General features: G+C 37.1%; 1 protein-coding gene across 39 annotated transcripts in view; it reads left to right on the top strand.

Annotated features, from left to right (window-relative positions):
* The window catches only part of ATF7IP2 (activating transcription factor 7 interacting protein 2), a 69,980-nt gene that overhangs the window by 18,922 nt on the left and 26,098 nt on the right, over positions 1-24,960 (top strand). For all 39 annotated transcript variants that reach the window (XM_081559255.1, XM_081559241.1, XM_081559232.1 and 36 more), the window contains 5 exons: positions 90-946; positions 1,963-2,087; positions 6,252-6,386; positions 9,817-9,915; positions 12,904-13,061. In XM_081559255.1, coding sequence (XP_081415381.1) covers positions 100-946; positions 1,963-2,087; positions 6,252-6,386; positions 9,817-9,915; positions 12,904-13,061 — 1,364 coding nt within the window. In that variant the 5' untranslated portion in view covers positions 90-99. The remainder of the gene's footprint in view (positions 1-89; positions 947-1,962; positions 2,088-6,251; positions 6,387-9,816; positions 9,916-12,903; positions 13,062-24,960) is intronic.

Raw genomic sequence — 24,960 nt, 5'->3', positions numbered from 1 at the left:
ATAGTCGCAACATTATTTTAATATTGTAAATAAATATTAGCTTTTGTCTGTTAGAGAAGTGCATTCAACTATGGTCTTTTACATTCCAGGATATGAAAGATGGCAAGTCCAGATAGAAGTAAACGGAAGATTTTAAAAGCCAAAAAAACAATGCCTGTAAGTTGCCGGAAGCAAGTAGAGATCCTGACTAAGTCAAGGAATGTTGAAGCACTAAGAACAGCAGCAATTGAGAATAATGTATCAAGTGGTAATCAGAATTCAAGTACTGATGTCATAAGTAGCAAATGTAGACATTCTGAAAATGATGCTTCCTCATTGAACTCCATCAAAAATTCAGTATGTGAACCAAAAAGTAAAGAATTTTCTCAGAATTTAATAAAACCACTAGAAATTATTGATTCGGAAACAAGATTGGAATACACAGAAGAACAAGTTGTGTACCCTTATGAAAAGCCAAGTAAAACAGTAGAATTTCCCAGGAAACTCTTTATACAGAAGGCAAAAGATCCACAAAATACTTCTGAAAATCATTTTGGATGTCAGGCAAGTGTAACAAGATCCTTTTTCGAACATGAAGAAGATTGTAATCTGAAATCCATTTGCCATTTATCCAGTGTATTGAGTGGTATAGTTCAAATTCCAGAGTCTACAAAAACAAATTCCTTGGATGATAAGAGAATTGACAAGATAGTTTCCTATTTAGAAGCAAATTCCAGTGCTGAGTTATATGATAAAAAGCAAAGTGACATTTTAATTTTCAGTTCAGATGACCCTTTTGTGCCTGCTGATAAAATACCTAAGTTGGTGAATTCAGTCATTTCAAGTAACTGTGCTGATGACATTTTGAAAAGTGAAGAATCCTATAGAACCTGTCTTTCCAGCATTTTAAGTTGTGAAAATATAGACACAAAGTGGCTGTCTTCACTTGACACTGATAGTAGTAACAGTAAGTGAATACTTATATATCTCTTGGAGAAATTAAAATAGTTACTTTGCTTGGGGGGGATTTCATTATCTCAGATATAGATACAGTAGAATCCTTATAGACAGGAAAACAGTAAATGATGACAATAATTATTTCAGAGTATCTTGTTTTTAAACCATTCTTGGCAGTGATGGGGAATGGTATCCTCTGTCTCCAAAGGGAAGTAAGTTCTGGCAAAGAAGGAATCTATCACTTTCCTTTGAAAGTACAACAGGATTAAAAAGTGGTTTGTAGAAATTGTTTGCTTCATTGACACCTTTTCTGTTTTTGGAGTTTTATTAATAAGAAGGCTAGTTGAGAGAGTGGGTTTTAAAAATAGTTGATGAACCCATTTCTTTCCATAGAATTGACCTATATATCACATGCCAAGTATAAGCTGATAGATAATAAGCATACATATGCATACAGGTTTGTGTGTATGTAGTGTAAGAAATACATCAAATAATTAACCAATGAAGTTTTAGAATTATAAAATCATTAAAATAGCACAAGTAAATTTTATTAAAAGGGTGTTTTATAGCTTAATGAAATACAAGAAAAAAATGATTTCATAGGAGAAATATATTTGTTTTCTTGTCTAGGCTACAGAGTAATCATTTAACAAGGTGAATTTTAAATTGCTTAAAAGTAATAGTAGGGTCACCTATTAAAAATGTGTTGGACTGCCTAAATAACTATAAAAATAATGTAAGACCACTCAACTGTAAATAGAAGATCTAATGCTGTAATTTATTCAATTATTATTAAATAAGCATTAAGTGTGTATTAAGATGGGAGGAAAGTGTATCCCAGACCAGTACTAAGATTTTTTTTTTTTAATTTGTTGGAATTTTTTATACAATTACATTTTCTAAAAAATTCTCCCATGGTCACATTTTAGTTTTTAAATTTGCTTAGGGGTCCCTAAATTAGAAAATCCCCCTGTTTTTTTTCATTAGAAGGGATATTTTTATCTCTGATCTTTTCATCTTCCCAAGGCCATAATCAAAAGAAGAGGACCTTTTCAGAAAACAAAGAAAATGTTAAGCGTGTGAAACCTTCAGAGCAAATTAATGAAAATATTTCTGTAGCTCTGGAAAAGCAAACAGCATTGCTGGAACAGGTAAAATATTGGGGTTAAATATTTGCTTCAGAAGCTTACTTTTGACGAGTAAAAGGTAGTAAAAGTTAATTGATCTACACAGTGAGTACAGATAACTTTCATGATGAAGGATTAGTACATGAAAACTGAATTAGCAGGTGGAGGTATTAGGAAAAAATAATTGTTAACATCACATCTCTAGATCCTTGAAAATGGTCCTTTACAGAGAGAAGGCTAGAGAATCATGTGAAGGGAGAGAGCTGTGGTATTAATAGAGAATAGGCTTTTCGGTCAGTATTTTGCTCAAATCTTTCAAGTCAGGTACTACATGACCTTGAGCTTTGTGAACAATTCTGTCTCTCTTGTAGTGGTCATGGGATTTTTTGATCTCCAGCTATAGCTGTTTGTTATCACAGTTGATACTTCATAGAGTCAGGCAGCCCAGACTTGCATTGTAAAGTCCTGCTACATTCAGGTTCACTTGCCCTCATTTCCAAGTTTATACAGATATGTTGCATTATCTGACATTTTGCTTTTCTGGCATCATTAAATGCACTTTTTCTTTTCTTTTTGCCCTATTTCATCTCATTGTACTACAGTTTCTATACATGTCTGATTTACTCTGAGTTTGAGTATAATGAGCTTCAAATTTAGTCAGTCCTGTATCAGGACTTGTTTTGATGGTCATGTTTTGCTATTTTATTACCACTGAAATGCTACAACTAAAAGTCATTATGTGATAGATTAATGTCTGTTATTAGCTATGATGGATCAAAATGTCTCAATCCAAACTATCCTACTGTTTCAGAAACGAAAACACTACTGTTTCTAAAACAGCCCATTACAATTACGTAGTTATATATTATATGAATATATATTTGCATAATAAATGGAAACCTTTTGAAAGACTCACAGAATCAGCTTAAAAGGTGAGGCAACACTTTCACCCTTTCTACCTCTTAATTTCTTCTGCAAGACAAAGAAGACATTATAAAAAATACGTAAATATTCTGTTGTTTGCAAGAATGAGGTAGCAGAATTATGTTAAGCGTGTGTGTGTGTACGTGCACATGTGCACGCATGCTCAGTCTCTCAGTCATATCCAACCGTTTGTAGCTCCATGAGTTGTAGCCCACCAGGCTCCTCTGTCCGTGGGATTTCCCAGGCAAGAATACTGAAATGAGTTGCCATTTCCTATTCCGGGGATCTTCCTGACCCAGGGATCCAACCCGCGTCTTTTGCATGGATATATCTTAAGAGGTTGGGGATTGCAGATGTGTTATTCCCAGTGAGTTAGTAGCTGAATTCAGAAATAAGTTCTGATGTGGACATATAAAGACAAAATTTATTCTTTGAACATTTTAATTTTTCTGGCATGGAAAAGTCAGAGTTTCATTCACTGCTGTTATCTGCCTCACAAAATAGTTGGTCCACATTGCCACAGAATACGGTCTTTTCCATTGAGGTTTAGAGAATACAGTTTGTTATCCTCCCTAGCCACTGCCACCAGAAGTTTCTTGCATTGTCCAGAGACAAAGGTTTTTAGCTAATTCCTTTTATCTGTCTCCCGGTAGCTAACTCTCACTCATTTGATATTTTGATTCCTGTCTAAACAGTTGGTTCCCTGAACCACATCTGTTTGTTTTCATTATTTGAATCCCAGTCGAGTAGAGCTTCCCATTCTGACGTTGTTCTTACCTACTGAGAGAGTCCGAAAGCTGTTGACTCATCTTTTGAGGTTTCAGAAGGATCTTGTCCTGGTGTATTCCAATTAAACTACTGAAGTAGACAGGGGTTTTCTTCTGAACTCTGAAGTTATTCACCCTATGCACCATTGTAGGTTTGTTGAGTCAGATAGGATACATAATTGCCAGTCTTTCTTTAATATTTAGGCCACTTTGCCTGCCATATGTAAATTGTAGCTAGGACTTCATCTGATTCCATAATTTTAGTCACATTACCATCAGTAGAAGACATTTATGAGGTATTTGGTGGAGGTTATTGTGCCCTCCTTCTGTATGAAGAATGTCACCACTAAATGAGAACGAATGTCTCTGCTACGCCATAGGAATCATGCCTTAATGGGCAGTTAGTCCAAAGTAACGAAGTTTTAAGTGTTTGCCTTCCTCTGAATCATCAAGAGTACTTGTTTAAATTGTGTTTATTTTAAATTGAGCTCACTAATAATTGTTTTAAGCTTCTTTTTTCTCAAACTTACTTGATGAGAATCATTAGTGGTGCCTGTTAAATATACAACTTTCCAGGCCCCTTTCCAGGAAATTGTTTGATGAATCCAGGTTAGAGCCTAAGAATTTGTAATTTTTAACAAGTATTCCATGTGATTCTTCCTTACCAGGGAAGTTTGACGAACACTGTGTTCCTTTTGCTTCTTAGCAAAACAGTATTTCCGTATACAGAACGGACATGTTTTTCCAAAATTTCACTGAGGTATGAGCTTCACATATTGACCTTAGTCAGTGAACTGGCAAGCATGCAGTAATGCATAAAAACCATACATGGGTTGATAGGTAACGGCTGTCAGTAAAAATAATATGAGTTTCTGAGCATTTACTTATATAATACATTTATTTTAAGCAGTTAATTTAATCAGATATTCAAAAATTGTAAGAATACAAGTGATAATCATGTCTAATAATGTTAAGAAATCACTGAAGAAATGTTAATGAAGCACTACAGAAGAAATAGAGTAGACAGTAATTTTGAGGAGCAAGAACAGTTGGGAGTGAGAAGGAAAAACCTTGCGAATAATCAAAATTACTGATAATGACTAGTCATCCAAGTGACATCAGTATAAATGAATTTAACATAGAAACTGTTCTAATTTTGAACCCCAAGTTATAAGATATTAGGGGAAGATATAAATATTACTAATAAGTACCTTAATTATATCATGACAGGTTTTGTGCTAAAAGAGAGTAACTACTCAGTTGTGAGAGTTGCTTAAAGGAGCATATACATTGAGCAAACACCTGTAGTGAATATTTCTGAACGTATGGCTCAGCAGAGCTGTTCATTTTCCTGGGCATTGAGATTAATTATGCTCCCTGAAAATAGGCCAGTCTGTTTTCTGAAAACAAGCCAGATAATGAAATTTATTAGTGCTTCATGTGCTAACTACTATAATCTGATAGAATAGCATGCATTATGCCAGATAACATTAGTCACATAATTGTCACTATGCTATGCTATGCTATGCTAAGTCGCTTCAGTCGTGTCCGACTCTGTGCGACCCCATAGACGGCAGCTCACCAGGCTCCGCCGTCCCCAGGATTCTCCAGGCAAGAATACTGGAGTGGGTTGCCATTTCCTTCTCCAATGCATGATAGTGAAAAGTGAAAGTGAAGTCGCTCAGTCGTGTCCGACTCTTAGCGACCCCATGGACTGTAGCCTACCAGGCTCCTCCGTCCATGGGGTTTTCCAGGCAAGAGTACTGGAGTGGGGTGCCATTGACTTCACCGATAATTGTCACTAGTATCTTGCAATTTTAACAATAAGAAAGTCTTCCCTACTCCCCATCCCCACCCCCCAAATAAAACTATGTAAGGAGATTATTTTGCATATTTATGTCCTTTCTCTCAATTCAGTGTTTTCCATTTTACAGAGCTCTTATGCATATTATCGTTTTATGTTCTTATGAAAATCCTACGAGCATCCCTTTTTCAACACTGTATGACATCTATCCTTTGTGGATAGGGCAAATGAAGCTCAGAGGTGTTGTGACTTCCTAAAGGTCATATAGCTTGTTAATGACAGGGTCAAGGCTCCAATTTTCATAATTTGCTTTATATCTGCTACAGATCAACCAGCCATTTGAGATAAGTACAGTCTCTTTTCATAGAGTACTAAGTTTCAGTTATGGTCATCCAAAATATATATAAATGGGACTAAATTGGCTTTTGTATTATGGAATTCAACTGAAACTGTAGGAAACTAAAATTAGTATTGGGAGAATAAACAATTTCTAACTTATTCATATATTGTTAGATGTGTTCTGATGAATTTGATTTTTAACTTTTATAAAACTTACTGATATACAAATATATAAATAAAGTACATTTTACTAGTTACAGTAAACCTAGAAAAAAGCAAAGCTGTTTTCAAGAAGTAGAAATAAATTGCTTTTAAATTTAAAACATGGGGTGTTTTTTTATTTTTAAATTCTAGGTCAGGCATTTGGTTCGACAGGAGATCTATAGTATAAATTACAAACTATTTGATAACAAACTGAGAGAATTGACTGAACGCATTGGGAAGACACAGTGCAAGAATAAACATGAAGCAATAGCAGATGAGCTCTTCGTAAGTTTCTAATATCATTTGGTTTCATTTGAGTCCTTTTAAAAAGTAGAATTTAATGATGTACATGTTAGGAAAGGAAAATAAAGGTAGGCTGAAATCTGATCCCTGGCCACAACCTGATATATTAATACTATACATATAATTTATTATACCTCAGCTGTTTTGGTCCTTGAGAAATACTTGTAGAACTATCAGCCATTCAGTGTCAATTCAAAAATACATTCTGTGTTAGAGTTTGTATAACCTGTTTCAGGCTTTCTTTAGGTTTCTTTTTGTTTTATTTTACTCTTCTAGGGTTACTTGTTGATTGGTATTTCTATCACCATTAATTTCATGGTGAACTAATTAGAAGTTTTATTTTCTTTTTTAATCTTCCATTCTTGGACATCTTACACTAGAGTCAAACCTGATTTAAATGTTTGCCTTACATAAGAATTTCTCATATTTGGTGGATGCCTTCCAACAACACAAGAGAAGACTCTACACATGGACATCACCAGATGGTCAACACCAAAATCAGATTGATTACATTCTTTGCAGCCAAAGATGGAGAAGCTCTATACAGCAAAAACAAGACCGGGAGCAGACTGCGGCTCAGATCATGAACTCCTTATTGCCAAATTCAGACTTAAATTGAAGAAAGTAGGGAAAACCACTAGACCATTCAGGTATGACCTAAATCAAATCCCTTATGATTATACAGTGGAAGTGAGAAATAGATGTAAGGGACTAGATCTGATAGACAGAGTGCCTGATGAACTATGGATGGAGGTTCGTGACATTGTACAGAAGACAGGGATCAAGACCATCCCCATGGAAAAGAAATGCAAAAAAGCAAAATGGCTGTCCGAGGAGGCCTTACAAATAGCTGGGAAAAGAAGAGAAGCGAAAAACAAAGGAGAAAAGGAAAGATATAAGCAGCTGAATGCAGAGTTCCAAATAGCAAGGAGAGATAAGAAAGCCTTCCTCAGTGATCAGTGCAAAGAAATAGAGGAAAACAACAGAATGGGAAAGACTGGAGATCTCTTCAAAAAAATTAAGAGATGCCAAGGGAACATTTCATGCAAAGATGGGCTCAATAAAGGACAGAAATGGTATGGACCTAACAGAAGCAGAAGATATTAAGAAGAGGTGGCAAGAATACACAGAAGAACTGTACAAAAAAGATCTTCATGACCCAGATAATCACGATGGTGTGATCACTCACCTAGAGCCGGACATCCTGGAATGTGAAGTCAAATGGGCCTTTGAAAGCATCACTATGAACAAAGCTAGTGGAGGTGATGGAATTCCAGTTGAGCTATTTCAAATCCTGAAAGATGATGCTGTGAAAGTGCTGCACTCGATATGCCAGCAAATCTGGAAAACACAGCAGTGGCCACAGGACTGGAAAAGGTCAGTTTTCGTTCCAATCCCAAAGAAAGGCAATGCCAAAGAATGCTCAAACTACCACACAATTGCACTCATCTCCCACGCTAGTAAAGTAATGCTCAAAATTCTCCAAGCCAGGCTTCAGCAATATGTGAACCGTGAACTTCCAGATGTTCAGGCTGGTTTTAGAAAAGGCAGAGGAACCAGAGATCAAATTGCCAACATCCACTGGATCATCAAAAGAGCATGAGAGTTCCAGAAAAACATCTATTTCTGCTTTACTGACTATGCCAAAGCCTTTGACTGTGTGGATCACAATAAACTGTGGAAGGTTCTGAAAGAGATGGGAATACCAGACCATCTGACCTGTCTCTTGAGAAACCTGTATGCAGGTCAGGCAGCAACGGTTAGAGCTGGACATGGAACAATACACTGGTTCCAAATAGGAAAAGGAGTACGTCAAGGCTGTACATTGTCACCCTGCTTATTTAACTTCTATGCAGAGTACATCATGAGAAACGCTGGGCTGGAAGAAACACAAGCTGGAATCAAGATTGCCGGGAGAAATAGCAATAACCTCAGATATAGGTGACACCACCCTTATGGCAGAAAGTGAAGAAGAACTAAAGAGCCTCTTGATGAGAGTGAAAGAGGAGAGTGAAAAAGTTGGCTTAAAGCTCAACGTTCAGAAAACTAAGATCATGGCATCTGGTCCCATCACTTCATGGGAAAAAGATGGGGAAACAGTGAAAACAGTGTCAGACTTTATTTTTTGGGGCTCCAAAATCACTGCTGATGGTGATTGCAGCCATGAAATTAAAAGACGCTTACTCCTTGGGAGGAAGGTTATGGCCAACCTAGATAGCATATTAAAAAGCAGAGACATTACTTTGCCAACAAAGGTCCGTCTAGTCAGTTCAGTTCAGTTTAGTCGCTCAGTCGTGTCCGACTCTTTGTGACCCCATGAATTGCAGCACACCAGGCCTTTCTGTCCATCACCAACTCCTGGAGTCTACCCAAACCCATGTCCATCGAGTCAATGATCCCATCCAACCATCTCATCCTCTGTCGTCCCCTTCTCCTCTTGCCCCCAATCCTATCCAGCATTAGGGTCTTTTCCAGTGAGTCAACTCTTCGCATGAGGTGGCCAAAGTATTGAAGTTTCAGCTTCAACATCAGTCCTTCCAATGAACACCCAGGACTGATCTCCTTTAGGATGGACTGGTTGGATCTCCTTGCAGTCTAAGGGACTCTCAAGAGTCTTCTCCAACACCACAGTTCAGAAGCATCAATTCTTCGGCACTCAGCTTTCTTCACCGTCCAACTCTCACATCCATACATGACCACTGGAAAAACCATAGCCTTGACTAGACGGATGGTGATTGCAGCCATGAAATTAAAAGACGCTTACTCCTTGGAAGGAAGGTTATGGCCAACCTAGATAGCATATTTAAAAGCAGAGACATTACTTTGCCAACAAAAGTCCGTCTAGTCAAGGCTATGGTTTTTCCAGTGGTCATGTATGGATGTGAGAGTTGGACGGTGAAGAAAGCTGAGCGCTGCAGAATTGATGCTTCTGAACTGTGGTGTTGGAGAAGACTCTTGAGAGTCCCATGGACTGCAAGGTGATCCAACCAGTCCATCTTAAAGGAGATCAGTCCTGGGTGTTCATTGGAAGGACTGATGTTGAAGCTGAAACTCCAATACTTTGGCCACCTCATGCGAAGAGTTGCCTCATTGGAAAAGACCCTAATGCTGGGTAGGATTGGGGGCAGGAGGAGAAGGGGACAGCAGAGGATGAGATGGTTTCATGGCATCACTGATTCGATGGACATGGGTTTGGGTAAACTCGGGGAGTTGGTGATGGACAGGGAGGCTTGGTGATGCACAGGGAGGCCTGGTGTGCTGCAGTTCCTGGGGTCGCAAAGAGTTGGACACGACTGAGTGACTGAACTGAACTAAGTCTCACAAAACTACATGGCGAATAGTTTTCTCGCCATCTCTATATGATATATTTTTTCATACTCCGGTTTTGTATTTATTTGTTTTTTTCTTCTAGGCAAAAATAGGAAAACTTCAAAGACGTTTTAAAGCGGTGTTGTTACCTCAAAGGCATTGTGTGGAACCAAACGTGGTATCCAACAGTACAACTTGTAAGGTTGGTATAAATGTATAGGAGTTTTAATAACTTGCTTGACCAACATTATAAGTAGTTGGATTGTAAGAACAGAATATACTTCCAGATGAAGACATGGGTTTAAAAGATAATAAATTTCTACTTAAGAATATTCCTGTGACTGGAGAAGATACCCTCAAGTAGCCAAAAGTAATGCCACTTGTATTTCTTTTATAAAATGAGTAGAGGTGATTTGTGATCACCTACACTGCCTCCCTCTCTGTCATTTTATCAGGATGAAAAATTTCAAACATACACAGAAAAGCTAAAAGAATTTTACGGTGAATGCTTGTATAGTCAATGTCTAACTTCTACCTTTATTATTTGAATATATTTATATTTGTCATGTATCTGTCATTCTACTCATCACCCAAGCCATCTTTATGTTTGGTCGATTCATTAGTACTAATGTATTTTGTATCAAAATACACTTTGCAGTGTTCACTTTCAAAATATCTTATTAACATGAGTGTCATTAAATAGAGTTTAGTATCTATTTATAGTTTTTATAGAAAATTTTAAATAATCTTAAGTATACATTCACTGAATTTTTTTCTTCTGTCTTTATTCCCTTTAGTATCATATATGTACTAGCCTCAATAACTCAATTACAAAGCATTTTCTTCCCTGTTTTCTGAAAGTTTGTGTAAGATTTTTATTATTTCTTCAGATATTTGACAAAATCCACCTCTGAAAACCATCTGGGCCAGAAGTTTTCTTATAAGACTTTTTCCTCAAAATGCAATTCTTTAATAACATAAAGCAATTAAGATTTTTCTGTTTTATCTTTTGTATTAGTTTTATAAGTTATCTTAGCAAGGAATTTGTCCATTTTATCTACGTTGTTGGTTTTGTTGGCATAAAGTTATTGATAAAATTCCCTTGTCATTTTAATATTTGTAAATCTGTAGTGAAATACTCTTTCATTTCTGTTAGTTGTATAAACCATGTTTTCTTTTTTTTTTTATCAGTCTTATTTTGGATGTAATTTTTTCTTTTTCCAGCTTCTTAAGAGAGAAAGAGCTTAAATTTTTAACCTTTTTTTCTGCTAGAAAATATGTAAAGATACAAGTTTTCTTCTAAGCACTGCTTTTTCTAAGCATCCTCTTAGCGCTTATATTATGTACTTCTCAGTGTAGAGAGTATAATAATAATGTGTATTATACTGTATTTTTGTTTTCCATTAGTTCAAAATAATTTCTTATTTCTCTTGTGGTATTGTTCTTTGATCTGTGAATTATTTAGAAGTATATGTTTAATTTTCAGACATTTCTAGCTATCTTAATTTTATTGATATCTGTTTTGGTCAAAGAACATACTAGATAAAATTTCAATCTTGAGTTATTGACACTTAGTTTATGCCCAAGGTATGCTTTCCTCTGGTGAATGTTCCATGTACACTTGAAAAGAATATTGGGTGTAATATTCTATAAGTTTCACATCTGTGCTAATTGTATCAAGATGGTTGATAGTGGTGAATCATGGCTCCCAAAAGATGTCCTGATCTAATCCCCAGAACCTGTGAGTATATTACTTAATGTACTTAAAAGAAGCTTATAAATGGTAAGATTATCCTAGTGGGCTCAATATGATCACGGGAGTCCTTATAAAATGGACTGAAGGTTAAAGACAGAAAATAGAGATGGGACAATGAAAGCAGAGGTTGTATGATTGCACTGAAGATGGAGGCAAGGGCTACAAGCTAAGGAATGCTGGCAGCTCCTAGAAACTGGAAAAAAGGAAATGGATTCTCTCCTGAAGCCTCCAGAAGGGATCCAGCCCTGCTAACAACTTGATCTTAATAAAACCAGTTTCAGACTTCTGGCCTTCAGAAGTGTGATAGAATAAATTTCTGTTGTTTTAAAACACCTAGTTTGTGGTAATTTGTTATCACAGCCTCCAAAAACTAATACAGGATGTGGTACCAGGAAATATGGTGTGCTGTGTAACAAATACCTAAAAATGTGAAAGTGGATTTGGAATGGTAGAGGCTGGAGGAATATTGAGGAGCATGATTTTTCAAAAGCTTGAATTGCCTTGAATAGACTTAGTAGAAATATTGATATTAAAGTCTGCAAATAAGGGCTCAGGAGGAAATGAGGAACATCTTAGATTTTATGTTTTATATTTATATTATATATATATATATTTATATTTTAAGAAAATACCTAAATCTTCATAAACAGACTGTTGGTAGAAATATGGACATTTAAAAGCACTGTCTGTGATGACTCAAATAAGGAACATATTATTGGAAATTGGGGAGGAGGGGGTTCTTGTTACATTGTGGCAGACAGCTTAGCTGAAATGTGACCTACAGTGATATAACATGGAAAGCAGAATTTGTAAGTGATAAGCTTGTATTTTTATTAGGCTGTTGAGATTTTTGAGCAAAGTGTTGAAAGTTTGGCTTGGTTTCTTGCTTGTTACAGTAAAATGTGAGAGAGAAGAGATAAATTGAAGGAGAAACTGTTTAGCAAAAAGGAACCAGTATTTGATTTGGGAAATTATTAGACTATCCAAAACTCATCAACTAGAGAAGAGCAAGTTGGAAAATTTGTTCATTTCTGGTCTTCACTTTATTACTATAAGTATAAAAAATAAAATTTTCTTTGTTAAAACCAAATGTTTATTAATTCCTAAAATTCAGTATAATAGGAATAAAATATCTTCTTCATTCTTCTGTGTCTTAAGTACTTAGATATTTGTTTTTCCTTCTCTTAAAGCAAAGAAGTTGCTTCATGTTGTCATGATTTTTATTTCTTTGAAGTATTTTTTAAAAATTCATTTTGGTAGAGTAACTGCAATCATGGTCATCAGCCATTGATACACATATAATTTGTTTTACCATATGTATGCAAAAATATTTTGAGAACAATTTCCAAGTGAAATTTTAACCTATCAATTTTGTGTGGAAGACCACAGTTGGTAACCCTCCCCTCAACTGCTTTTTCCTCACCCAATTAACAGGTTGCAAATTCAGAGAGGATGAATTTGGATAAGAATCCAGAGTCAGTTAATAGTCCACAGGAAAGGAAAACTGTGAAATCTGAAACATCTAACCCTTCAGAAAAAGCAAGTGAAAAGATTAATTTGTCAGGAGAACATAATGGAGCTATTTCTGAAAGGTAGGCATTTCTATAAAAATGCATGATGCTTATCTAAATGCTTATCTAAATGTGTTTGTAAACACACGTACTCTTTTTCTCAACTCTCGTAAAATAGCTTAAAGTTTCCTATTTATATGAAAACTATTTTTGTCCATTATGAAGAAATAGGTTCTCCGAAAGTTTAATTGTTGTTTTAACTGTACTAAATAAGACATTGAATTGGTTAGATAATCAGGTTTTTCACTGTGATGCTTTCTATCTTTGATATGGCAACCAGAGTGATAAACTGGATTCATTCTAGTAGTTTCCACTTCTACACATAGAAGAATCAAGGCCCTATGAAACAGTGGTTTTAAAAAATTACACAGAAGTGTAAAATTAGGAAAATAATACAGGGAAAAAAGTGTCAAAATTAGTTCCCTGCATGTTGAAAGTGTATAGTACACGATAACGTCAAATTAGAGTGAATAGACTAACTTATTCATCTAATTGATCACAAAGCAGCTGAGACACACCTTATCTCCAGTCTAGTCTAATAAAAGATTTGGGGCAGGGAAGAAGTAATTTAGTTTAACAGAGAAGCTTGATTGGTGATCTTGGCCTGGATTGATGTTCAAGGGTAGAGGGGTGGGGAAATTTTAATGAATTATTTTTACTGGTGACTCTCAACAGTTTTTGAGCTTTATAATATTATTTATTTACTTATTTATTTTCACTCCTTAAAATATCCTATGGTTTTGCTTTTATATGGTAAATTATACCTCAGCTTTTAAAAAGAGGAAAATATATAACCAAAAATAAGTGAGTTAAATAATGGCCGATGAATGGAGAATATATCACTTTTCTCCCCCAAATGACTGTGCATCCTCAAGTATGCTATAAAGTTGAAGAGAAGCGTTTCAGATCTATGCCATTTACATGCAGTTTTTACTCTTCAGAAGAAATCCTAATGTTCCATGATATTGAGGTCTGCGTTTTAGTTTGAATCAGGAAGCTGCTATGAAGAAGGCATTTATTTAGTTGGCAAAGAAAGGAGTCACATTTCAGTGAGTCTTTATTGCTGCCACTTACTGATGCCTGTGCTAAAACTCATAAAGTGACAGAAAAATAAAATGCTTTTGATAGAAATGAAAAAGTGAAGATACCATTAAAATAACATTTTATAGGCTGATATGCCAAATTTATCAGTGGCTTATATCTATGATATGAACAATTCACCTTTCCATGCTCTATAATGAAGGCAGAATGTACAATTTATGAAACTGTTTGAGGCAGCACTGTCAGCCCAAGGTGAGTGTGAGAATAGGTGTATACAAGAAATGTGCAACTTGACCCTGGTAAGTAAGTAGGTGAGGTTGAGTGGTGAGTTTCATAAAACATTTAAGGAAGAAACAATACCAGTTTTAAACAAACCATACCAAATATAAAAATAAGAGGGACTATTCTCCAGTTCATTTCATGAGACTAGATACTAAAGTGTATTAACTCTGACATGTTGATAATAAAATCAATTGTAGAATTTTACAGAGATGGAAATTACAGTTTACTTTTACCCACAAATAATTCAAATTATCCTAAACAAGAGACCAGTAAACCAAATTCAACAATCTATAAAAGTTGAGTTTGTTCCAGGAATGCTGTAATGTTGGTTTAACAATAACGAGTTAACTTAAGTAATGTGCTAGGAGCGTCATCATCAGCTAACAATAGATGTAGGATTTAATAAAATACCTGTTTTATGATTAAAAACAAATTCTTAGCAAACTTGGAATAAGAGGTAACTTCCTTAATCTAATAAACAGTATCTATAAAAACCCTAAAACTAATCTGATAGTGAAATATGGGAAATATTCCCTTTGAGATAAAAATAGAATGGTGCCTGCTGTTACCACTTTAATGTTATACTGATATCTTGGCTAATGCAAAAAAAAAGAAAAATATAAAAGATTAAAAGAGAACAGTAAATATTATTGCAGAGATGATTGGGATATTATATATATGTAGAAAATCCAATGGAACTTATACATAAATTATTATGATTAATTAGAATTTAGCACGATTGCTAAGCTCAAGTATATAAGAAATCAGTTGTATTCTTATATACCAAATATGGGCTTCCCTGATGGCTCAGACAGTAAAGAATCTGCCTGCAATGTGGGAGAGCCAGATTCTATCCCTCATGGCAAGATCCCCTGGAGAAATGAATGGCTACCCATTCCAGTATTCTTGCCTTGAGAATTCCATAGACGGAGGAGGCTGGTAAGCCACGGTTCATGAGGTCATAAAGAGTTGGACACGTAACTGAATGACTAGCACACATACGAGATATAAAAAATTAGAAAATGAAAAAATTTTAAACATAATAGTATTAAACATATCAAGTACCTAAAAATACAATTATCAGGCATGTAACTCTGAAGGAAATTACAAAACTTTGAGATACTAAAGAAGACTTCACTGAAGAAATGTACCATGTTTATGCTTTGGACGATGCAGTATTAGAAATTGCTGTTGCTGCTGCTAAGTCGCTTCAGTTGTGTCCGACTCTGTGTGACCCCATAGACGGCAGCCCACCAGGCTTCTCCATCCCTGGGATTCTCCAGGCAAGAATACTGGAGTGGGTTGCCATTCCCTTCTCCAAGAAATTGCTGTTACTTTCGTTCAAGTTAATTTATAGAGTAAAATATCAGTCAGTTTCATAGTGTGCAATTTTATGGAACTTGACTAGTTGATTTAATTCTAAAATGGTAAGACAAATGCAGTGGGTTAAGAGGTCAAGATACCTTTTAAACAGAGAAAAAAACTAAAAGGAGTTTGGCATCAGACATCAGGACATTATGAAACTACAGTAATTAGGATAATGTGATATTGGCAAATGATGGAATAGAGATGTATAACAGTATCTGGAAACTTCTACATCGATATATTTGTGATTTGTGTTGGAGATTGTATGGCAGATCATTGGGGAAATGATTAACTTTTCAGTTCAGTTCAGTCTTAGTCGTGTCCAACTCTTTGTGACCCCATGCACTGCAGCATGCCAAACTTCCCTGTCCATCACCAACTCCCAGAGCTTGCTCAAACTCATGTCCATCAAGTCGGTGATGCCACCCAACCCATCTCGTCCTCTGTCGTCCACTTCTCCTCGCTCCTTCAGTCTTTCCAGCATCAGGATCTTTTCCAGTGAGTCAGTTCTTTGCCTCAGGTGGCCGAAGTATTGGAACTTGAGCATCAGTCCTTCCAATGAATATTCAGGACTGATTTCCTTTAGGATGCACTGGTTGGACTTCCTTATAGTCCAAGGGATTCTCGAGTCTTCTCCAACACCACAATTCAAAAGCATCAGTTCTTCAGCGCTCAGCCTTCTTTATGGTCCAGCTCTCACATGCATACATGACTCCTGGAGAAACCATAGCTTTGACGAGACAGACTTTCGTTGGCAAAATGTTTCTGCTTTTTAATATGCTGTCTAGGTTGATCATAGCTTTTCTCCCGAGGAGCAAGCATCTTTTAATTTTCACGGCTGCAGTCACCATATGCAGTGATTTTGGAGCCCAAGAAAATAAAGTCTGTCACTGTTGCCATTGTTTTTTTTCCACCTATTTGCCATGAAGTGATGGGACCAGATGCCATGATCTTCGTTTTTTGAATGGTGAGGTTTAAACCAGCTTTTTCACTGCCCTCTTTCACTTTCCTCAAGAGGCTCTTCAGTTCCTTTACGCTTTGTGCCATAAGGGTGGTGTCATCTACATATCTAAGGTTATTGATATTTCTCACGCAATCTTGATTCCAGCATATGCTTCATCCAGCCCAGCATTTCGCATGATGTACTCTGCATATAAGTTAAATAAACAGGGTGACAATATACAACCTTGATGTACTCCTTTCCCAGTTTGGAACCAGTCCATTGTTCAATGTCCAGTTCTAACTGTTACTTCTTGACCTGTGTACAGATTTCTCAGGAAGCAGGTAAGGTGGTGTGGTATTCCCATCTCTTTCAGAATTTTCCACAGTTTGTTGTGATCCACACAGTCAAAGGCTTTGACATAGTCAATAAAGCAGAAATAGATGTTTTTCTGGAACTCTCTTGCCTTTTCTGTGATCGAGCAGATGTTGGCAATTTGATCTCTGGTTCCTCTGTCTTTTCCAAATCCAGCATGAACATCTTGGAGTTCTTGGTTCACGTACTGTTGAAGCCTAGCTTGGAGAATTTTGAGCATTACTTTGCTAACATGTGAAATGAGTGCAGTTGTGTCGTAGTTTGAACATTCTTTAGCATTGCCCTTCTTTGGGACTGGAATGAAAACTGACCTTTTCCAGTCCTGTGGCCACTGCTGAATTTTCCAAATTTGTTGGCATATTGAATGCAGCACTTTCACAGCATCATCTTTTAAGATTTGAAATAGCTCAACTGGAATTCCACTAGCTTTGTTCGTAGTTCAGTTCAGTCGCTCAGTCATGTCCAACTCTTTGTGACCCCATGAATCGCAGCACGCCAGGCCTCCCTGTCCGTCACCAACTCCCAGAGTTTACCAAAACGCATGTCCATTGAGTTGGTGATGCCATCCAACCATCTCATCCTCTGTCCCCTTCTCCTCCTGCCCCCAATCCTTCCTAGCATCAGGGTCTTTTCCAGTGAGTCAGCTCTTCGCATGAGGTGGCCAAAGTATTGGAGTTTCAGCTTCAACATCAGTCCTTCCAGTGAACACCCAGGATTGATCTCCTTTAGGATGGACTGGTTGGATCTCCTTGCAGTCCAAGGGACTCTGCAGAGTCTTCTCCAACACCACAGTTCAAAAGCATCAATTCTTCAGCTCTCAGCTTTCTTCACCGTCCAACTCTCACATCCATACATGACCACTGGAAAAACCACAGCCTTGACTAGACGGACCTTTGTTGGCAAAGTAATGTCTCTGCTTTTTAATATGCTATCTAGGTTTGTCATAACCTTCCTTCCAAGGAGTAAGCATCTTTTAATTTCATGGCTGAAATCGCCATCTGCAGTGATTTTGGAGCCCCCAAAAATAAAGTCTGAAACTGTTTCCCCATCTATTTGCCATGAAGTGATGGGACCAGATGCCATGATCTTAGTTTTCTGAATGTTGAGCTTTAAGCCAACTTTTTCACTCTCCTCTTTCACTTTCTTCAAGAGGCTTTTTAGTTCCTCTTCACCTTCTGCCATAAGAGTGGTGTCATCTGCATATCTGAGTTGATTGATATTTCTCCCGGCAATCTTGATTGCAGTTTCTGCTTCTTCCAGCCCAGCGTTTCTCATGATGTACTCTGCATATAAGTTAAATAAGCAGGGTGACAATATACAGCCTTGACGTACTCCTTTTCCTATTTGGAACCAGTCTGTCATTCCATGTCCAGTTCTAACTGTTGCTTCCTGACCTGCATACAGGTTTCTCAAGAGACAGGTCAGGTGGTCTGGTATTCCCATCTCTTTCAGAATTTTCCACAGTTTCTTGTGATCCACACAGTCAAAGGCTTTGGCATAGTCAGTAAAGCAGAAATAGATGTTTTTCTGGAACTCTCTTGCTCTTTCGATGATCCAGTGGATGTTGGCAATTTGATCTCTGGTTCCTCTGTCTTTTCTAAAACCAGCTTGAACATGTGGAAGTTTGTAGTGATGCTTCCTAATTTCCACTTGACTTCGCACTCAAAGATGTCTGGCTCTAGGTGAATGATCCCACCATCATGGTTATCTGGGTCATTAAGATCTTTTTTGTGTAGTTCTGTGTATTCTTGCCACCTCTTCTTAATATCTTCTGCTTCTGTTAGCGGAGAAGGCAATGGCACCCCACTCCAGTACTCTTGCCTGGAAAATCCCATGGACAGAAGAGCCTGGTAGGCTGCAGTCCATGGGGTCGCTAAGAGTCGGATACGACTGAGCGACTTAACTTTCACTTTTCACTTTCATGCACTGGAGAAGGAAATGGCAACCCACTCCAGTATCCTTGCCTGGAGAATCCCAGGGACGGTGGAGCCTGGTGGGCTGCCGTCTATGGGGTCGCACAGAGTCGGACACGACTGATGTGACTCAGCAGCAGCAGCAGCTTCTGTTAGGTCCATACCATTTGTGTCCTTTATTGGGCCCATCTTTGCATGAAATGTTCCTTTGGTATCTCTAATTTTCTTGACGAGATCTCTAGTCTTTCCCATTCTATTGTTTTCCTGTTTCTTTGCACTGTTCACTTAGTAAGGCTTTCTTATTTCTCCCTGTTATTCTTTGGAGCTCTCTATTCAGGTGGGTATATTTTCCTTTTCTCCTTTGCCTTTTGTTTCTCTTTTTTTCTCAGCTATTTGTAAGGTCTCCTCAGACAACCATTTTGCCTTTTTTGCATTTCTTTTTCTTGGAGATGGTTTTGATCACCACCTCCTATAAAATGTTAAGAACTACCATCTATCATTCTTCAGGCACTCTATCAGATCTAATCCTTTGAATCTATTTGTCACTTTCACTGTATATTTGTAAGGTATTTGATTTAGGTCATACCTGAATGACCTAGTGGTTTTCCCTACTTTCTTCACTAAAGGTCTGAATTTTGCAATAAGGAGTTTGTGATCTTAGCCACAGTCAGCTCCCGGTCTTATCTTTGCTGACTGTTTAGATCTTCTCCAGTTTCTGTTGCAAAGAATATAATCAATCTGATTTTGGTATTGACCATCTAGTGATGTCCATATGTAGAGCCGTCTCTCATATTGTTGGAAGAGGGAGTTTGGTATAAATGGCCAATAAACATATGAAAAGGTGCTCATCTTCACTAAGTAATCAGGGAAATGCAAATTAAAACCACATTGAGATACCATTTCATAGTGGTTAAGGAAAAGCTTCCCTCATAGCTCAGTTGGTCAAGAATCCACCTGCAATGCAGGAGCTGCTGCTGCTGCTGCTAAGTCGCTTCAGTCGTGTCTGACTCTGTGCGACCCCATAGACGGCAGCCTACCAGGCTCCGCCATCCCTGGGATTCTCCAGGCAAGAATACTGGAGTGGGTTGCCATTTCCTTCTCCAGTGCATGAAAGGGAAAAGTGAAAGTGAAGTCACTCAGTCGTGTCCGACTCTTAGCGACCCCATGGACGGTAGCCTACCAGGCTCCTCCATCCATGGGATTTTCCAGGCAAGAGTACTGGAGTGGGGTGCCATTGCCTTCTCCGCAATGCAGGAGACCCTGGTTCAATTCCTGGGTCAGGAAGATCCACTGGAGAAGGGATAGGCTACCCATTCCAGTATTCATGGGCTTCCCTTGTGGCTCAGCTGGTAAAGAATCCGCCTGCAATGCGGGAGACTTGGGTTGGGAAGATCCCCTGGAGAAGGGAAAGGCTACCATTCCACTCCAGTGTTCTGTCCTGGAGAATTTCAGACTGTATAGTCCATGGGATCGCAAAGAGTCGGACATGAGTGAGTGACTTTCACTTTCAAAGAAAAGTAAAACATTTTAAATTCTGACAGTACTAGGTATTGATGAGGGTTTGAGATAGAGAATTGGTTTTATTTAATATTTTGTTGTTGGGTGAGTAAATTGGTATAGTTCTTCAGAAAAAATTTGGCATTATCTCGAAATATTGAAGATCTGAATGTCCTTTGTCCTAATAGTTTTATCCCTCAATAAATACCCTAGCTAGAAACATGTACACATGTGCAATAGGACATATGTATATATATTTAGGAATGTTTATTAGCAGCATTTTCCATAGTAGCTAAAAACCAGAAGGAAAAAAATCCATCTGCAGTTTAACAGAAGAATAATTGCTGTAAATCCATACTGTGGAATTCTGTACATTAACAAAAATGAACTGCAGTACATGTAACCACATGAATTACTTCCACAAAAAAAACATAATTGAAAGGAGTATACAAGGAATAGTGTGATTCCAGTTCAAATGAAGTTCATCCAGCAAAAACTATGTTATTTATGGATTCAGAGGTAGATAGTGAATCTAAAGAGTAAAAAGGGATTAGTACCACAAATACTATTTATGGAGGAGATTTATGATTCAGGATAGAGGCATGTGGATTTCTGCAGTGCTAATAATTTAAAATATATTTATCTGAGTAGGGGCTATGTGAATAATAGCTTTATAATTTATTAAACTGAGCATGTATTTTTAATCCAACCTGAAGATAATTATTAATTAGAAATTTTAGATTATGTTTAGTGTAATCTTACTGCTTTATGTTGGCTCATAACTATAATCTTAATATTTGTTTTCTATTTGTCCATTATTTTTGATGCTTTTCCCTTATCTATGTCTTTTTCTCTACTTACGTGATTCTTCTTTTGGATTTCTTTTTTTTTTCCATTTCGCGTTTCCTCATTAATTACTCATCTTTCAACCTTTAGGAAAACACATCTTTTGACCTAAAGGATAACCTTTAGAAGTTTTCCTGAAGATCATGATATGTATTCTTGACTCTAACATTACAGTCTAATATGAATTGCTACTTTTACCATTTTATAGACAGTGCGTGACCTTAGAACACTTTTTAACTCCATTCACTGCTTCCTCCCCTTGTTTGTTTCATGCATTTGAGTTTTACATTATTTTAAATGTCATAAGACAATATCATTACTTTGTAAAATCATTCACTTAGAGTTCCTCAAATATGATTGACTCTTGAACAATAGGGTTTGAACTGCTCAGTTTACTTATATACATGGATATAATGGATTTTTTTCAGTAAAAATAGTACCTGTAAGCAAATATGAATCTCTCAGTTTCATTTTTGATGTCTAATGTTAATAATACATATACTATCTATGGTATTTTGTATCTTATAGGACAAATATCTTATAGGTACTGACAAACAATTCATCTTGTAAACAGACTATATAAATTTACAGTATCAGTAAATACAAAAGAGTACTATAACTGTATTTTCCTTATGATTTTCTTAATATTTTCTATAACTTGCTTTATTGAAAGAATACAGTATATAATATACAAAATATGTGTGAACTGACTATTTATGTTACCAGTAAGGCTTCTGGTCAATAGTAGTCTATTTCTAGTTTTTGCTGTTGTTGTTTAGTCATAAGGTCATGTCCATGTTTAGTCATAAAGTCAAAAGTCATGTCTTTTGACCCCATAGACGGCAGCCCACCAAGCTCCTCTGTCTATGGAGTTTCCCGGGCAAGAATACTGGAGTAGGTTGCCATATCCTTCCTCAGGGGATCTTCCCAACCTGGGGCTCAAACCCAGGTCTCCTGCTTGGCAGGTAGATTCTTTACTACTGAGCCACCTATGAGGCCCATTACTAGTTTTGAGGGGAGTCAGAAGTTTATACTTGGATTGCAACTGCAAGGGGGGCTGGCACCCCTAAGCTTTCATTGTGCAAGAGTGAACTGTATTTACCCATCTGTTGCTCTTCATTTCTTCCTGTATTTCCATCAAGGATACTTTTTCTTCTGCCTCAAGAATTCCATTTAGTACTTATTTTTAAAATTCTGCCAAGGACATTGTATTTGTCTGGAAAAAACTTCATATGTCTTTATTTTAAAATATTTTAACCTGGTATTGAATTATAAGTTGGCAGTTACTTTTAGCACTTTCAAGATGTCATTACCTTGTTTTCAGACTTTTATGATTGCTTTTGAACAGTTAGATATCCATCTTATTATTCCTTCTTTGAGGATAGTGTGTGTATTTCTGTAGCTGTTTTCAAGATAGTCTATATATATCTTTGATTTTCACCAGTCATATTCTGTCATGTGGAGGGGGAATAGTTTATCCTGATTGGAGCTCAAAGTTCTTGAATCTGTGACTTCATGTCTTTTCATTATCTTTGAAAAATTCTTGGTTATTTTCCTTTTAGATACTGGTTTTGCACCATCCTATCTCTTCTCCCCTTCTCATATTCCAGTTACATTCTTCTCTATACACTCCATCTTTTTTGTTCTCTGTGCTATTTCCACTATTTTCTAGTTTATTTATTCTATCTTCAACTGTATCCAAGTGGCTGTTAAATACTCATGTATTTAGTTCTTAGTTTCAGTTTAATTTTCCAATCTCTTCTTCCCATTGGACCCATTTTTAATAGATTCAAGTAAGTCCTCTGGTGAAATTCTTCATCTTGTCGTCACATGTTGAACATTTTAATTGCTATTATTTTCTGATTTCTTAGCACTCATATATTTCTGTTTACTGAACAGGTCATCTTTGCCTTGTTTCTTTTATTTACATACTTAGGGCTACACTGGGTCTTCATTGCTTTGTGTGCGCTTTCTCTAGTTGTGGCAAGTGATAGCCGTTCTTCGCTGTGGTCCCCTGGCTTCTCATTGCAATGGCTTCTCTTATGGCTTTAGGCCCACGGATTCCAGTAGTTGCAGCATGGAGGCTCAGTAGTTGTGGCTTGCGGGCTTAGAGCACAGGCTCAGTAGTTGTGGTGCACAGATTTAGTTGTTCTGAGGCGTGTGGAATCTTCCTGGACCAGGCAGGGGTCGAACTCGTGTCCCCTGCACTGAGAAGTGGGTTCTTACCCACTGTGACACCAGGGAAGTCCACCCTGTTTCTTAGTACACTTTCTGATTTTTTTGTTTGAACCTTGGACATTGTGTATTAAAAATTTTGGAGGCTCTAAATGGTATTATCTTTTATCAGAGTGAATTCACCCTATATTCTGGCAGGAGGCAGAGAGAGGGACACAGCCTCTTTTACTGAAGGTTTTAAAATGTATCCATAAATTCTTTGATAGTCCTGGTGGCTCAGACAATAAAGAATCCACCAGCAATGCTGGAGACCCAGGTTCAATCCCTGGGTCAGGAAGATCCCCTGGAGAAGAGAATGGTAACCCACCACATTATTCATGCCTGGAGGATCCCATGGACAGAGGAGCCTGGCAGGCTACAGTCCATGGGGTCCAAAAGAGCCGGACATGACTGAGCAGCTAATACTTTTAACTTTCCCATTATAAGGTAGAGCCTAATTCCTGGCTTGGGCTGTACTTAGTGACAGCAAATAGGATACAAAAGTGGCAAAGTGACAGTATGTAACTAAATCACTACAGACATTGTAGCTTTCTTTCTCTTGGATTGCTTGCTCTGGGGCAGGTTAAATACCACAATAACGTGGGGACAACATAGGTTTCTTGAGGACATCAAGCAGCCTGTGCTGTCCCACATGGTGAAGCACCTTGCCAACAACCATGTGAGTAAGCCCTTTGAACATGCCACCCCAGTCATATCTTCAGTGACTGCAGCCCCTGCCAGCATCCTGACTGTGAGCTTGTGAGATATCCTGAGCCTAAACCCCGCAACTCTACAGTTCTATACTTTTCCTGCAGAAACTGTGAGGTAATAAAAGTTATTTTTTATAGCCATTATGTTTGGGGGGAAATTGTTATATAGCAATATGTAAATAGTACAATATTTCAATCCAGTTGGGAATTGGGCAGAATTGAGGCTGATTTGCAGTTTTTAGACTTGACTTATTCTGATTTTCCTCCATTCCTGTGGTCTAGCTTTTTTTTTTTTTTTTTTTTTTTTTAGCTGATCTTGGTATTCCAATTTTTGTCTCCCCAGTACAGTTCACTTTGATATCAGTCACTTTGTTCTTGGCATCTTTGTATTCCTGTGTGGTTTAGTTGGCAGATGCCTTGAGAGGACATCAGTAGCAAGTGTCTAGCCCACTTCTTTTTGGGATCTTATTAATAGTTCTTTATAATCCTGGCTTTCATCAGAGCTTTCTGATGTCTTCAAACAGATACTTTAATTTTTTTTTCTTAAAAATTGTTTTTAATATAGCTTCTTAAATTTTTCAAATGTGGGCCCTCCATCATAGCTATTCTACATAGCAATTTATGTATGTAACTTTTCTATACATAGTAATTTATTTAAAATTTTTTAGAATATTTAAGAAATAAAGGAGCTTTTTAAAAAGTAAAGGGGAAATATTGTTCTTTCTATTTTTATAACT

Source organism: Giraffa tippelskirchi, chromosome 13 (assembly GCF_054371585.1).
Source record: "Giraffa tippelskirchi isolate mGirTip1 chromosome 13, T2T-mGirTip1v1.2.pri, whole genome shotgun sequence".
NCBI lineage: Eukaryota > Metazoa > Chordata > Mammalia > Artiodactyla > Giraffidae > Giraffa > Giraffa tippelskirchi.
This window is presented reverse-complemented; position numbering and strand designations above follow the sequence as displayed.